The sequence below is a fragment of the Carcharodon carcharias genome, chromosome 7, assembly GCF_017639515.1.
Source record: "Carcharodon carcharias isolate sCarCar2 chromosome 7, sCarCar2.pri, whole genome shotgun sequence".
NCBI lineage: Eukaryota > Metazoa > Chordata > Chondrichthyes > Lamniformes > Lamnidae > Carcharodon > Carcharodon carcharias.
The window spans coordinates 192,364,757-192,378,923 of NC_054473.1; the positions used below are offsets into that span (position 1 = coordinate 192,364,757).

Genomic DNA, 14,167 nt, shown 5'->3' on the forward strand with positions numbered 1-14,167 from the left:
AGGAAATGTAGTTGTGGAAGCGGCTTTTATTGGATCTGATCAAACACAATGAGGGAAATAAAAAGCAAGGAAGGTGAACAGGGTAAAAGAGGCAAATGGAAATCCTTTTGGAGAGAGGAGTAGAACTTCTTCAAGATAGGCATTCCTGGAAGAGAAGTGGTTGTGAATTAGCCACTAATCAGAAAGCAGAATAATGTGGATGCTGGAAATCTGAAATAAAAAATTGAATTCCAGTAGCTGACTTTCATTTGTATTTGTATTTGTCACCTGAAGGGGCTTGATTCACGTCCCAGAATCCATGACTGTACTCAATCTTCATGCGTATTCTGTAACGCAGTTTGTTGTTGTAGATACTGGTTGAAAGTTGTTGCTTTGAACCATTGTTCTTCTCACTTCAGCCCTGTCAACTTCCCTACTTCAGATGCAAGTTGAATTAGAAAGGTTCTTGAATCCTAATACTATAACTATCAGCTGATTTTTTAAAAAAATTCATTCATGGGATGTGGGTGTTGCTGGCTAGGCCAGCATTTATTGCCCATCCCTAATTGCCTTTGCTCAGAGGGCATTTTAAGAGTCAACCACATTGCTGTGGGTCTGGAATCACATGTAGACCAGGTAAGGACAGCAGATTTCCTTCCCTAAAGAGCATTAATGAACCAGATGGGTTTTTACGACAATCGACAATGTTCATTAGACTTTTTAATTCCAGACTTTTATTGAATTCAAATTCCACTATCTGCTGTGATGGGATTTGAACCCGGGTCCTCAGAGCATATTCTGGGAATACCAGTCCAGCGACAGTACCACTATGCCACCGCCTCAAGGTGGCATAAGCAGACAAACCAGACCCTAGCTGGAACCCAGCTTGATAGATCCCAACTTTTATTTTTTATTTAGAAACATGGAGAAGCGGCTACTAAACAGAGTCACAGGAGGTAGCTGATGACATTTTACAAAGGAATAAAATATTTATTAAACAGGAAAAGATGAACTATATTACATTACTCCTTCACCCACAACCACACCTTTACAGATATATACAGATTCGTAAGGGTAACAAGTTACAGCGCACAGTCCACATAAACCAATAAGTGATCTGTGGTCAGACACTGCATTCTGAAACCAAGTGACAGGTGCAACCCCAAACAGATACTATGGGTCCCTCATCAACTCCCCCCAGACACTTATCACACTGTGAGCCAACTGGTCTCACTGAACTCCGTCTTTCACATGAGGGTTTCCAATCTTTATTTTCGAAGAAGCCGCTTTGGAATCTTCTCCCAAACAACACCTTGTCTCAGATGCCTTCCAGAAGGGTAACCCCCAAGGTTTCAAACTCTCCTTCCAGTGTTCCTCTCCCCTGGATCACCACATGCATTCAAGCTTTGCCTTTCATGCACACACTCTCGGATACTCAGCCATGCCAACAGAACACCGCTGTTTCACATGCCTGTTGTAAGAGTCACAGACTTTCAGCTGTCTCCTTGGATTTTCTGCCTTCTTGCAAGCCTATTTTGCTTTAAGTCTGCTTCCTGCAGCTTTCTTCTCTTTAATTTGGAGCCTCTCCCTCTGCTCCTTGCTTTCACTTCCACTGAATAGGATCCTGTTCCAGATTCCTGTCCTTGTCCTTTAAATTAAGTCAAAGGGCTTCTTGGGACCTTTCCCTTTTTCCTTTGGGACCTGCTCCCTGCAGTTCCCTCCCCCAGCTAGAGAAAAAGTTAAACTGCTTCCCCCACCTTAGAGCATAATCACCAACTGAATTCAGACTGCTTCTCTGTTTCTCTTTGTGAGCCTCTTGTTGCTAGGCAGCAGCCCAGTTTATCTCCTTTGTGTTTGTTTTAACTTCCCTTCAAGAGTCATAAAACCTCATTAAAATACAGGCATATTTTAAAGGTGAAACTAAAACTCAAGATTCCCCCCCTTTCTTAACACACCAATACAGAAACACAAATCAAACTTAAACTTAAAGATATACCTTATTCCGAACACACACAACTATCTCTAGTTCCTAACAATGCTCGTGTCCTTTCTCTCCCCACACATGACCCTCTTGTGTTTCCCTCCATTCTCTGCCTCCTGTGAAGTGCAGCAAGTGTTTGTGATATTTTAATTGAAGTAACCCTCTGATGCCCGGTTATTGACTCTTTTTGCTGTTCACTAACGGTTGTTCTTTTTTCTACCAGCTCTGGTTGCCAGGAGATTCTTTTGTGGTTCCTGCAGAAATCTGAGCCATCAGTAGCTTTGTTGGTGTTGAGGCAGCTCGCAGGCCTGACACAATCTATTCCTGTCCTACACCCACTGTACCACTTTACAGCAGGAAATGAGGGAGGTGTGAAGCTCAGCGTGAAGGAGGTAGTAAGGTAAGAGAGTTTTGAGTGTGGTGAATCGTAGTCAAAAATATCAATAACTGCTGTTTTTGCAGCACATTTAACATAGTAAACCGTCCCATGGCACTTCAGAGAGGCTGAAACTGATATTTTCTCCAATACCAATGGACTTCTTAAACCCTTCACCCTCAATAGAGGGAGACAGTGGTAGTATTGCTGGACTAGTAATTCAGAGACCCAGGCTAATGTCTGGGGACATGGGTTCAAATCCCACCATGGCAGGGAGCTCATCCTCCATCCCCACCCCCTTTCTGTTTCTTCCCCCTTCCTTTTGTTTTTTCCAATAAATTATATAGATTTTTCTTTTCCCACCTATTTCCATTATTTTTAAATATCTTATGCTCTCCCCACCCCCACTAGAGCTATAACTTGAGTGCCCTACCATCCATTCTTAATTAGTACATTTGTTTAGATAATATCACCAACTTTAACACCTATGTCTTCTTTTGTTCTGTTGTCTGTGACATCTTTTGATGATCTGCTTCTATCACTGCTTGTTTGTCCCTACAACCACACCAACCCCCTCCACTTCTCCCCCCCCCACTGCCCCACACACACCTTAAACCAGCTTATATTTCACCCCTTGGATTCACTCAAGTTCTGTCGAAGGGTCATGAAGACTCGAAACGTCAACTTTTTTCTTCTCTGCCGATGCTGCCAGACCTGCTGAGTTTTTCCAGGCAATTCTGTTTTTGTTTTGTTTATTATCGAATGTTATCTGATTCACTAAGTCCCTTTAGGGAAGAGAATCTCCCATCCTTACCTGGTCTGGCCTATATGTGACTCCAGACCCACAGCAGTGTGGTTGACTCTAAAGTGCCCTCTGAAATGGTTGAGCAAGTCACTCTGTTCAAGGGCAATTAGGGATGGGCAACAAAAGCTGGCCTTGCCAGCAATGCCCATATCTCATGAAAGAATAAAAAAAACTCCAGCAACAGACTTCTTTATCACTGGCCTCCTCCTCCTCTTCCACTGGCTTTCTGACCTAACCTCATGTATTTTTTGCTCTAGCTTCTCTCCAATGCCTCTGTCCATCTGTGCATGACACCCATCTTCAGTTTTGCTGATCTCACTGCTGATCATTCAGTTTTGCTTTCTGCATCCTTCCCCACACCCCACCAATGTTAGCCGCTTCACAAAAAAAAATACACCCTTGACTCTACTGTCTTTGCAAACTACTGCTCCATTTCCAACCTCACTTTCCCCTCCAAAGCCCCCCAAATGTCTTGCTGCCTCCCAAATCCATGCCCAACTCTCAAACTGCATGTTTGAATCCCGCAAATTGGGTTTCCACCCCTGCCATGGTCCTAATCAAAATCACAAATGACATCCTCTATAACTGTGTGACCTCACCCTGCTCAACCTGCCAGCAGCCTTTGGCATGGCTGATCACACAATCCTCCTCCGTTGCCTTTTCGTCATCAGCTGTGGGGGGGGGGGAGGCGGGGTTCTGCTCTCACCTGGTTCCATTCTTATCTGTCCAGTCAGAGCCAGAGAATCACTTGCAATGGCTTCTCTTCCTGTCTCACACCATTACTTCTGTCCCCCAAGGATCTATTCTTGGACCCCTCATATTTCTCATCTACTTGCTGCGCCCGGGTAACATCATCTGAAAAGACAAGGTCAGGTGCCATATGTACACTGAAACCAAGAATTTCCTCAACATATGCCCTGGCCATACTCTGAGACTGTGTCTTTGCTTTAATCAGTGACGAAGATGAGGCTTTGTACGAGAAAGTGTCCTTGGAGCAGTGGCGGACCGAGTGCCTGGCACAGTTGCTGAGCAACCTGCAGGAGAGCAGCCTTGCTGGAGATTTCTTCATCGAGTGTTTGAAGGTAGGCAGAACAGTGGCACAGTGTTTTGAGACAGCTCCTGACTGCCCTTCACATGGGGAAGGAGTAGGAGAGGGCAGGGCTGTCATCTGGTGCTGCATCCTGCTCTAAAAGGAACTGGAGCCTGGGGACAGAGATCAGCAGAGAAGCAAGGAGGTTACTCTAGATACAAAATGCACCCGTCTTACAACATGGGAGGAGTTTGATCTTTGAGTGAAGCTGTTTCATGTCAGTATTTGCTGAAGGTGTCAACTCTTGCTCAACCCAAATGACCATTGTTGCTGACAGCCTGACCCTGTCACCCAGCACCTACACCTGCAGAGATCACTCAGCACCGGCTCACACACGAGCCCAACTGACTTTCTCCACTCCTCAGTCCAGGAAGGAAAAGGCCTAATGTAGGCCCTGATATGGATATTGACCTAGATCAGTGAATGCCTCAAAACCTGGGGCTGCTACAGCAAAATGGCCCAGCCACTCATTCGCCACGGCTGTGCCCCATTGGGGCCAGATTGTTGAGTTAACTGAAATTCTGGGGCTGTAGACTGCATGACCCCTCTCCTGGGCTGAGATTTTACATGCAGTTCTTCAGAAATTTATTGAGCCAAAACTGGTCAATGGGATCTGTAACCCTGGGATTCCTACATGCACCTGTTGATGATGTTGTGTACCCTGTGCTTGACACCCACCCTGGGATCTCACCCATTCACCTTGGATGGCTCTGATTATGCTGTGATCTTTACAAGGAGGGCTGATTGGTGCAGATTATTAGGGCCCAGCAAGTGGAGTGATCAGTACTAGGACAGTGTCAAAGGACAAGGGCTCAAGAACTTGCTGGGACCAAGTTTGTCTTACAGATGCTCCTCTTATTGGCTGATGAAAGAACTGCCCCTGCAGTTTGATGAGGAACCACAGGGGCGTTCAGCAGTAGTGGTGGCTGGTTAGGCCAAAGAATGATATCAAGTGCTGAGCTTTCGAAAGGTGTAGTTTGTGTGAATGATGTTGGACAGTGTGGCCTGATTCTGCAGATTTAGGGAGAGGTAATGCATGTGTCTGCTCTCCAGGGTCTTACATGTTTAGCGGGGGAGGCGGATAGCAGGCCTGCACCGAGCCTCGTTGATGGTCTGCCTGAACAGGAGCAGCAGATGGTCACCTTGCAACTCATCGCCATCTTTTGCGAGAAATTTGGTCACTTCGTTCTCAGCAATACTGTACATGTGAGTCCCACAATCTGTCAATTACTGTATGCTGAAACCCTACAGCTCAGGTGGGCATTACGGAGACATGGCTACAAGGGGATCAGGACTGGGAGCTAAATATCCAAGGATATACATCCTATCGAAAAGATAGGCAGGTTGGCAGAGGGGGTGGAGTTGCTTTGTTAGTAAGAAATGAAATTAAATCGATAGCAAGAAATGATGTAGGGTCAGATGATGTAGAATCTGTGTGGGTAGAGTTGAGGAACTGCAAAGGTAAAAAACCATAATGGGAGTTTAGTACAGGCCTCCGGACAGTAGTCAGGATGTGGGGCACAAGATACACCAGGAGGTAGAAAAGGCGTTTAAGAAAGGCAAGGTTACAGTGATCATGGAGGATTTCAATATGCAGGTAGACTGGGAAAATCAGGTTGGTAGTGGATCCCAAGAAAAGGAATTTGTGGAATGTCTACGAGGTGGCTTTTTGGAGCAGCTTGTGGTGGAGCCCACTAGAGAACAGGCAATTCTAGATTTAGTGATGTGTAATGAGGCAGATTTGATAAGGGAGCTTAAGGTGAAGGAACCCTTAGGAGGGAGTGACCATAATATGATAGAATTTACCCTGCAATTTGAGAGGAAAAAGCTGGAATCAGATGTAACGGTATTACAGTTGAATAAAGGCAACTACAGAGGCATGAGGGAGGAGCTGGCCAGAATTGACTGGGAGATGAGCCTAGCAGGAAAGACAGTGGAACAGCAATGGCAGGAGTTTCTGGGAGTAATTTGGGAGACACAGCAAAAATTCATCCCTAGGAAGAAGAAGCATACTAAAGGGAGGACGAGGCAACCATGGCTGACAAGGGAAATCAGGGACAGCGTAAAAGCTAAAGAGAAAGCATACAATGTGGCGGAGAGCAGTGGGAAACCAGGGGATTGGGAAGCCTACAAAGACCAACAGAGGACAACTAAAAAAGAAATAAGGAGGAAGAAGATTAAATATGAGGGTAAACTAGCCAGTAATATAAAAGAAGATTGCAGGAGTCTTTTTAGATATATAAAGGGTAAGAGAGAGGCAAAAGTGGACATTGGGCCGCTGGAAAATGACGCTGGAGAAGTAGTAGTGGGGAACAAAGAAATGGCAGAGGAATTGGATAGGTACTTTGCCTCAGTCTTCACAGTGGAAGACACGAGTAACATCCCCAAAGTTAAGAGAGTCGGGGGGCAGAGGTGAGTATGGTGGCCATTTCCAAGGAGAAGGTGCTAGGAAAACTGAAAGGTCTGAAGGTGGATAATTCACCTGGACCAGATGGATTACACCCCAGAGTTCTGAAGGAGATAGCTGAAGAGATAGTGGAGGCGTTAGTGGTGATCTTTCAGGAATCACTGGAGCCAGGGAGGGTCCCAGAGGACTGGAAAATCGCTAATTTAAGAAGGGAGTGAGGCAAAAGACGGGAAATTACAGGCCGATTAGCCTGACCTTGGTTGTTGGTAAGATTTTAGAGTCCATTATTAAGGATGAGATTTCAGAATACTTGGAAGTGCATGGTAAAATCGGGCAAAGTCAGCATGGGGAGGTCATGCCTGACAAATCTGTTAGAATTCTTTGAGGAGGTAACGAGTAGGTTAGACAAAGGAGAGCCAATGCATGTTATCTACTTGGACTTCCAGAAGGCCTTGGACAAGGTGCCGCACAGGAGGCTGCTCAGTAAGATAAGAGCCCATTGTGTTAGAGGCAAGATACTAACATGGAAAGAAGATTGGCTGTCTGGCAGGAGGCAGAGAGTGGGGATAAGGGGGTCCTTCTCAGGATGGCGGCTGGTGACTAGTGGAGTTCCACAGGGGTCAGTGTTGGGACCACAACTTTTCATTAATGATCTAGATGAAGGAACTGAGGGCATCCTGGCTAAGTTTGCAGATGATACAAAGATAGGTGGAGGGACAGGTAGTATTGAAGAGGTGGGGAGTCTGCAGAAGGATTTGGATAGGTTAGGAGAATGGGCAAAGAAGTGGCAGATGGAATACAATGTGGGGAAGTGTGAGGTCATGCACTTTGTGACGAAGAATAGAGGCATAGACTATTTTCTAAATGGGGAGAGAATTCAGAAATCTGGAGTGCAAAGGGACTTGGGAGTCCTAGTCCAGGATTCTCTTAAGGTTAACTTGCAGGTTGAGTCGGTAGTTAGGAAGGCAAATGCAATGTTGGCATTTATTTCGAGAGGACTAGAATATAAAAGCAGGGATGTGCTGCTGAGGCTTTATAAGGCTCTGGTCAGACCACATTTAGAATATTGTGAGCAATTTTGGGCCCCGTATCTCAGGAAGGATGTTCTGGCCGTGGAGAGGGTCCAGAGGAGGTTCACGAGAATGATCCCAGGAATAAAAGGCTTAACATATGAGGAACGTTTGAGGACTCTGGGTCTATACTCGATGGAGTTTAGAAGGATGAGGGGGGATCTGATTGAAACCTACAGAATACTGAAAGGCCTGGATAGAGTGGACGTGGGGAAGACGTTTCCATTAGTAGGAGAGACTAGGACCCGAGGGCACAGCGTCAGAGTAAAGGGAAGACCTTTTAGAACAGAGATGAGGAGAAACTTCTTTAGCCAGAGAGTGGTGAATCTATGGAATTCATTGCCACAGAAGGCTGTGGAGGCCAGGTCATTGAATTTATTTAAAACCAAGAGAGATAGGTTCTTGATTGGTAAGGGGATCAAAGGTTATGGGGAGAAGGCAGGAGAATAAGGTTGAGAAACTTATCAGCCGTGATTGAATGGTGGAGCAGACTCGATGGGCCGAATGGCCTAATTTCTGCTCCTATGTATTATGGTCTTATGGAATAATACAGCACTCTCTCAGAGAGAGCTAACAGGCTACTGGCACTAAATACAGTGGAGAGCGGGGTACTGGCATTGGATGCAGTGCTCTCTGGGAGAGCAGGGTATTGGCACTGGATATAGTACTCTCCAGAAGAGTGAGATATTGACACTGGATACAGTGCTCTATGCATGTTGACCAATCTGCTCTCCATCTCTCATTTAACACTTGTGGGCAGGAGATAGAAAATGCTCCCTGTAGTGACTCCAAAGAGCAATCAGGACAGGAAGCCCTTGGGCTTCTCGCAATCATTTTGTTGCCACATCAGATCAAATAATAATTTCTGTGCTGAATGTATTAATGCAGACACAGTATCCAGTGAGTTCTGTGTCTAGAGCCCTATCATTTCCCCTGAAAATTAGAATTAATGGCAGGCATTAATGAAACTGAGCACTGCATTGGGATAAGTTGAGCATTCCTGGTACCCTGAGGCTTGTGGATACTTACTTACATTGAGAATGTGATTGTGCCTGCAGGTGTGTGAGCAACACAATATGGATAGATTCTTGTGACAACATCTGTGTTAGTCAGGCCCACTTCGGTGGCATTCCTGACATTCTTTGTACAGATACAAAGGAACCTTAAAAAACTAAAGCTCAATAATTTAATGTTGGACCTGTCTGGATATGGAGTCAGAAATTTATTCGCAGCTGCAATTAAACTCTAATTGACCTCAATTTCATGAATAGCTGCAATTGCCTGGACAAGCTTACTTACAACATTTGATTAAAGGGAGAATCTGTGCACTGGCCTTAAAGGGACAGGGCAGATTAAATGTAGCAGCTAAACACCATAGCTGTGTTCCACTGCTCAAATCACTATGAACAATGCAGTGGGACACCAGCTAGTGTTTATAAATAATAGTGCATCAGTCACAGCAAAAAATATGCCACACTTGTACCAGAGCATTGCATGGTATATTACAGTGTGGGTTATGCATGTGCTGTAGGTTTAGCGTCATAATATACAGGGCCTGCACTGGTATGGGAGTGACTGCACTGGACAGCCAGCAGAATCTGAAATAATCTCTTTATTGCTGTGTTTCTGTAATAATGCAATTGTGCTGCAGGTTATTGAATTTGTCATCGCAACATTGGAGCGTTCCTGTGTCAACTTGATGCACAGAACTGAGGAGACTGTGCAAGCACAGACACTGAGTATGGCAATGGGACTGATAGCAGCCATGCTTGGGGGAGCTGTCCAGGTAAGCGAGCAAGGCAAAGAGGTGGTGTGCAAACGGAATTTTTTTTTACATGCTTTATGTAATGATGCTCCATACATCAGTGAGCAATATTACATCAAACTATAGGATTGTATTTAATCCAGAAAACTTGGGGTTGGTTCCAATTAGAGCATTTCATGCTGCGTGTTTACAGGCGTGGCATTCCATTATCCCCTGTCATCATCCATCCTATTGATGTTGCCTTAACCTGTGCTATATCCACTCCCATTTGCTCTTGTCCCTGTGCTGTCATTGAAACCCCTCAGCCTTGTTCCTGGTGCTCCAGTCATCAGGATGGAAAGCTGTGGTTATGATGAGGGACTTGAGATACTCAACTGTTTCCACTGCAGCAGGAAAGGCCAAGAGGAAGTTTAATTAAGTTTTTTAAATAATGAAGGGTTTTCATGGAGTAAATAGGGAAAAAAAAATATTTCCTCTGGTTGTGGGAGGGATCGGTGACAAGGGATCATCAAATTAAAACTATTTATGAGAGAGTGAGGAGAGAGAGAGATTTGGATAATTTTCTTTACACAGAGGTTGTTGCCATAAGTCACGGTTGAAGCAGAGACCATTGCATCTTTTAAGGGAAATTGGATAAATATTTGAAGCAGAGAAAGATACAGAGGTGTGGTGAGGGAGAGAGATGGTGGGATCACGTTGGGAATGGTATAACCTATGGAGGGAGAAGAGGGGCAGTAGGGTCACATTGGGGTTGACAGAGGCTCTGGGGAGACTTCTGATTGTACTGCTTGTCTCTCTGCAGCTCACTTCAGCAGATTTTCATGCCATGAGACCAATGTTGCCCAAACTTGAGCAGATCAGAGCTTTACATCCTGACCCTGTTATACAAGAGTTGGCATCAGACCTGCGCATTACTGTTGCTACTCATGGAGCGTTCTCCACCGAAATGGTTGCCATGGCTGCACACAGCACCATGGGCAACCAAAATAAAAATGATGACAAATCGACAGAGTCCAGCCAACCGAAAGAGACCGGTGCCACTGACAGCCACCGCCAGTCACCCAGTTCATTCAGGGTGAGTGGGACTGAGCATGGGAACAAACCCTCCTCTGGCAACTCCCCCAGGAACTTCCACCAGATTCTTCAGGCAGCCTTTGATCCCGAGGTACCCACACGAGCAGCTGCTCTAAGGACAGTTACTCAAATGGTTCAACAGCGCAATCCTGATGCCCTTAGCAACCAGGAGAAGGTTCTGTCGGTGAGTTTTCTTATTGTTATACTGGAATTGTCACAGGTAGTTGTTTTTGAGAAATGCTGTGCAGAAAGCTCCGTACCTGTGGCAGAAGCTTTTAATTGATGAAATAAAAAGGTTTCTTTAATAGTCAACATTCAGCTAGGCGCCAGGGAAATTTAGGTTTCATGGAACCCATGGAGTCATTATGGCACAAGAGGCCATTCAGCCCATCAGGATCATGCCTGCCCTCTCTAGACCAATTCAGTCAGTTCCATTCCCCTGTGGCCCTGCAAATTTATTTTCCTCAAGTGTCCATCCAGTTTTCTTTTGAAATCATCCACTGCCTCTGCTTCCATCACCCTCTCAGGCAGCGAGTTCCAGGTCATTACCATTTACTACATTAAAAATGTTCTTCCTCACATCTCTCCTGCACCTCTTGCCCAAAACCTTAATGTGTGTTCCCTAGTCCTTGTGCCATTAGCTCATGGGGACAGCTTTATTTGTCTATTCAACCAAACTTGTCATAATCTTGTAGACCTCTATCAAATCTCTCAATTTCCTTTGAACCAAGAACAATCTCACCTCCAACCTTACCTTGTAGCTAAAATTCCCTCATCTCTGGAGCCATTATAGTAAATCTCCTCTGCATCCTCTCAAGGACCCTCAGTCACATTCTTCCTAAAGTGTGAGAGCCAGAATTGACCATGTTGCTATATTCAAGGCTGAGTTAGGTAAATTTTTAATAGACACAGGAGTCAAGGGTTATGACAGGAAAGTGGAGTTGAGACCACAACCTGATCAGCCACGATCCTATTGCATGGCAGAGCAGGCTCGAAGGGCCACATGGCCTCCTCCTGCTTCTATGTCCTATGCTCTTTCCTATGTTCCTAAGTGGACGTAACACTTTAGTTATTGCCAAACCATCTTTGTGATTTCCCTGCTGATTTGCTGCTCTATCTTGCACTCACTATAGAATATCCCCAGTAGCTTGATATCTTTCTTGCTTCTCAACTCTAACCAAATGGACTCTGCCCTTGCCCCTCCAGGACATCCTCTCTTTCCAATAGACAGTGGAGATGTGACAAGAAGACAGTGCAGTCATTAGTACAACTACTCCACCTCCCTTTTTTCCTTTCCTATCTTTCCTGAACACTTTGTATCCTTGAATATCAAATGCCCAGTCTTCAACATTTTTAAGCCACGTTACCGTTACTGCTACTACATCATATTCCCAACCAGCTACTTGTGCTACTCACTCACCAACCATATTCACCACACTGTGCTTTTACATACATGCATTGTAAACTTGTCTTTGTATTCCTCGTAACCCTTCTTAGTCTGCTGCTATGTAACGTGGTACTACTTACTTCTTTGGTGCTTTCCAAAACTTTCATTACTTTGTGAACCTTATTCCTTTTTTTCCTATTTCTGTATGTTGGTTCCCATTCCCCTTCCAATTAAACCCTCCCCCAACCAAACCAATGAACCTCACCACAAGGGCACTGGTCCCTTTTGAATAGGTACCCCCCGCTCTAGAACTGATTCCAATTTCTCAAGAATCTGAAGTCCTTCCTCCTGCAGTATGCCTCAAGCTATGCATGGATCCTCCCTATCTTCCTATGTCTACTCTTACTGCTGCATTTCTACTCTCACTAACTATCAGTCTTATTCCTAATTTTCGATTTTTGATGCACGTAATATTGAGAACGTCAGTCTGTTTGCCTCTATGCACCTGGATTTCCACACTTAAAATGATGAAGGTGTTCAAGTGTTTTTGCTGAGGACCTGGGCTGAAGAACTAAAGATCATGGTGCAGGACACAGCACAATAAACAGTTCAAAGACTGAATCTACTTGGCTTAAGTTAAGAAATAGAAGGGGAGCTGTCACATTGCTGGGTGTTTACTATAGATGCCCAATAGTAAAAGAGAGCGAGAGAATCAAATCTATAGACATATTTCAGAAAGAGCAGTTGTAGTAAGGGACTTCAATTACCCTAATATAGACTTCAGGGAAAACTGTGAAGAGCAAGGAGATTGAGGAATTCCTAAAATGTGTACAAGAACACTTATGTTTCTAACCCAATGAGGAATGAAGCAATGCTGGACCTAGTTCTGGGGAATTAAGTAGGGCAAGTGTTGCAGTAGCCGAATATCTGGGCAATAATGCTAAATACTTTAAACCTAATCATATTATACAAAGGGACAAAGAAAAGTACCCAATTGGGAGAGAGAATTTCAGTGATTGAAGAGATCGAACATTGCTGAATAGAAACATTAATGGACCAGAAAAACTGTAAATGACCAATAGCAGGCCTTCAAGGTGGAGGTAGTTTGGATACAAACCAAACATATTCCCATTAGCTGAAGGAAATGGGGAATCCAATGTTTGAGCTCCCTGGATAACAAAGGAAACAGAGGCCTAGGACACATGCCAGGCCCAGAATGTAATCAAAAACTAGGCAGAATATAGAGTGAGGGGAAATTGAAAAATATAGAAAGAGCAAAAGAGAGAGTAGCAGAAAAGATTAGCAGGTAACCAAAGAGAGCCCAAAATCGTCTTTATTCTTTAACAGGATGTGAGCATCACTGGCTGGACCAGCGTTTATTGCCCATCCTAATTGCCCTAACTGCTGTTAGGAAGAGTTCCAAGATTTTGACCAAGGAGCAGAGATATACTTCCAAGTCAGGATGGTGAGTGGCTTGGAGGGGAGCTTCTAGGTGGTGGTGTTGCCATGCATTTGCTGCCCTTGTCCTTCTAGGTGTTTGAGTCTGTGGGCTGAGACGATACTGTTGAAGGAGCTTGGCAAGTCGGAGCAGTACACCTTGTATATGGTGCACATTGCTGTCACTGAGTGTTAGTGGTGGAGGGGGTGAATGATTAAGGCCATGGATAGGATGTTCTTTTTTTATTCATTCACGGGATGTGGACTTCCCTGGCTGGGCCAGCATTTATTGCCCACCCCTAGTTTCCCTTGAGAAGGTGGTGATGAGCTGCCTTCTTGAACCGCTGCAGTCCATGTGGTGTAGGTACACCTACAGTGCTGTTAGGAAAGGAGTTCCAGGATTTTGACCCAGCAACAGTGAAGGAATGGCGATATATTTCCAACTCAGGATGCTGAGTGGCTTGGAGGGGAATTTCTAGGTGGTGGTGTTCTGATGTGTTTGCTGCCCTTGTCCTTTTAGGTGGTAGTGGTCATGGGTTTGGAAGGTGCTGTCTAAGGAGCCTTGGTTGCTTTGTCCTGGATGGTGTTGAGTTTCTTAAGTGTTGTTGGAGCTTCACTCATCCAGGCAAGTGCAGAATGTTCCATCACACTCTGACTCATGCCTTCTTGATGGTGGATAAGCTTTGAGGAGTCAGGAGATGTTACTATATGTATATGGCTGGCCCAGTTCATTTTCTGTTCATTGGTAACCCCGTGGGATGTTGATAGTGGGGTATTCAACGATGGTAATGCCATT

At 44.8% G+C, this 14,167-nt stretch overlaps 1 protein-coding gene across 1 annotated transcript in view; it reads left to right on the top strand.

The window, feature by feature from the left end:
- The window catches only part of tango6 (transport and golgi organization 6 homolog (Drosophila)), a 106,729-nt gene that overhangs the window by 40,924 nt on the left and 51,638 nt on the right, over positions 1-14,167 (top strand). The window contains exons 9-13 of the mRNA XM_041191717.1: positions 2,184-2,360; positions 4,097-4,223; positions 5,285-5,437; positions 9,360-9,494; positions 10,276-10,731. Of these exons, the coding sequence (XP_041047651.1) occupies positions 2,184-2,360; positions 4,097-4,223; positions 5,285-5,437; positions 9,360-9,494; positions 10,276-10,731 (1,048 nt within the window). The remainder of the gene's footprint in view (positions 1-2,183; positions 2,361-4,096; positions 4,224-5,284; positions 5,438-9,359; positions 9,495-10,275; positions 10,732-14,167) is intronic.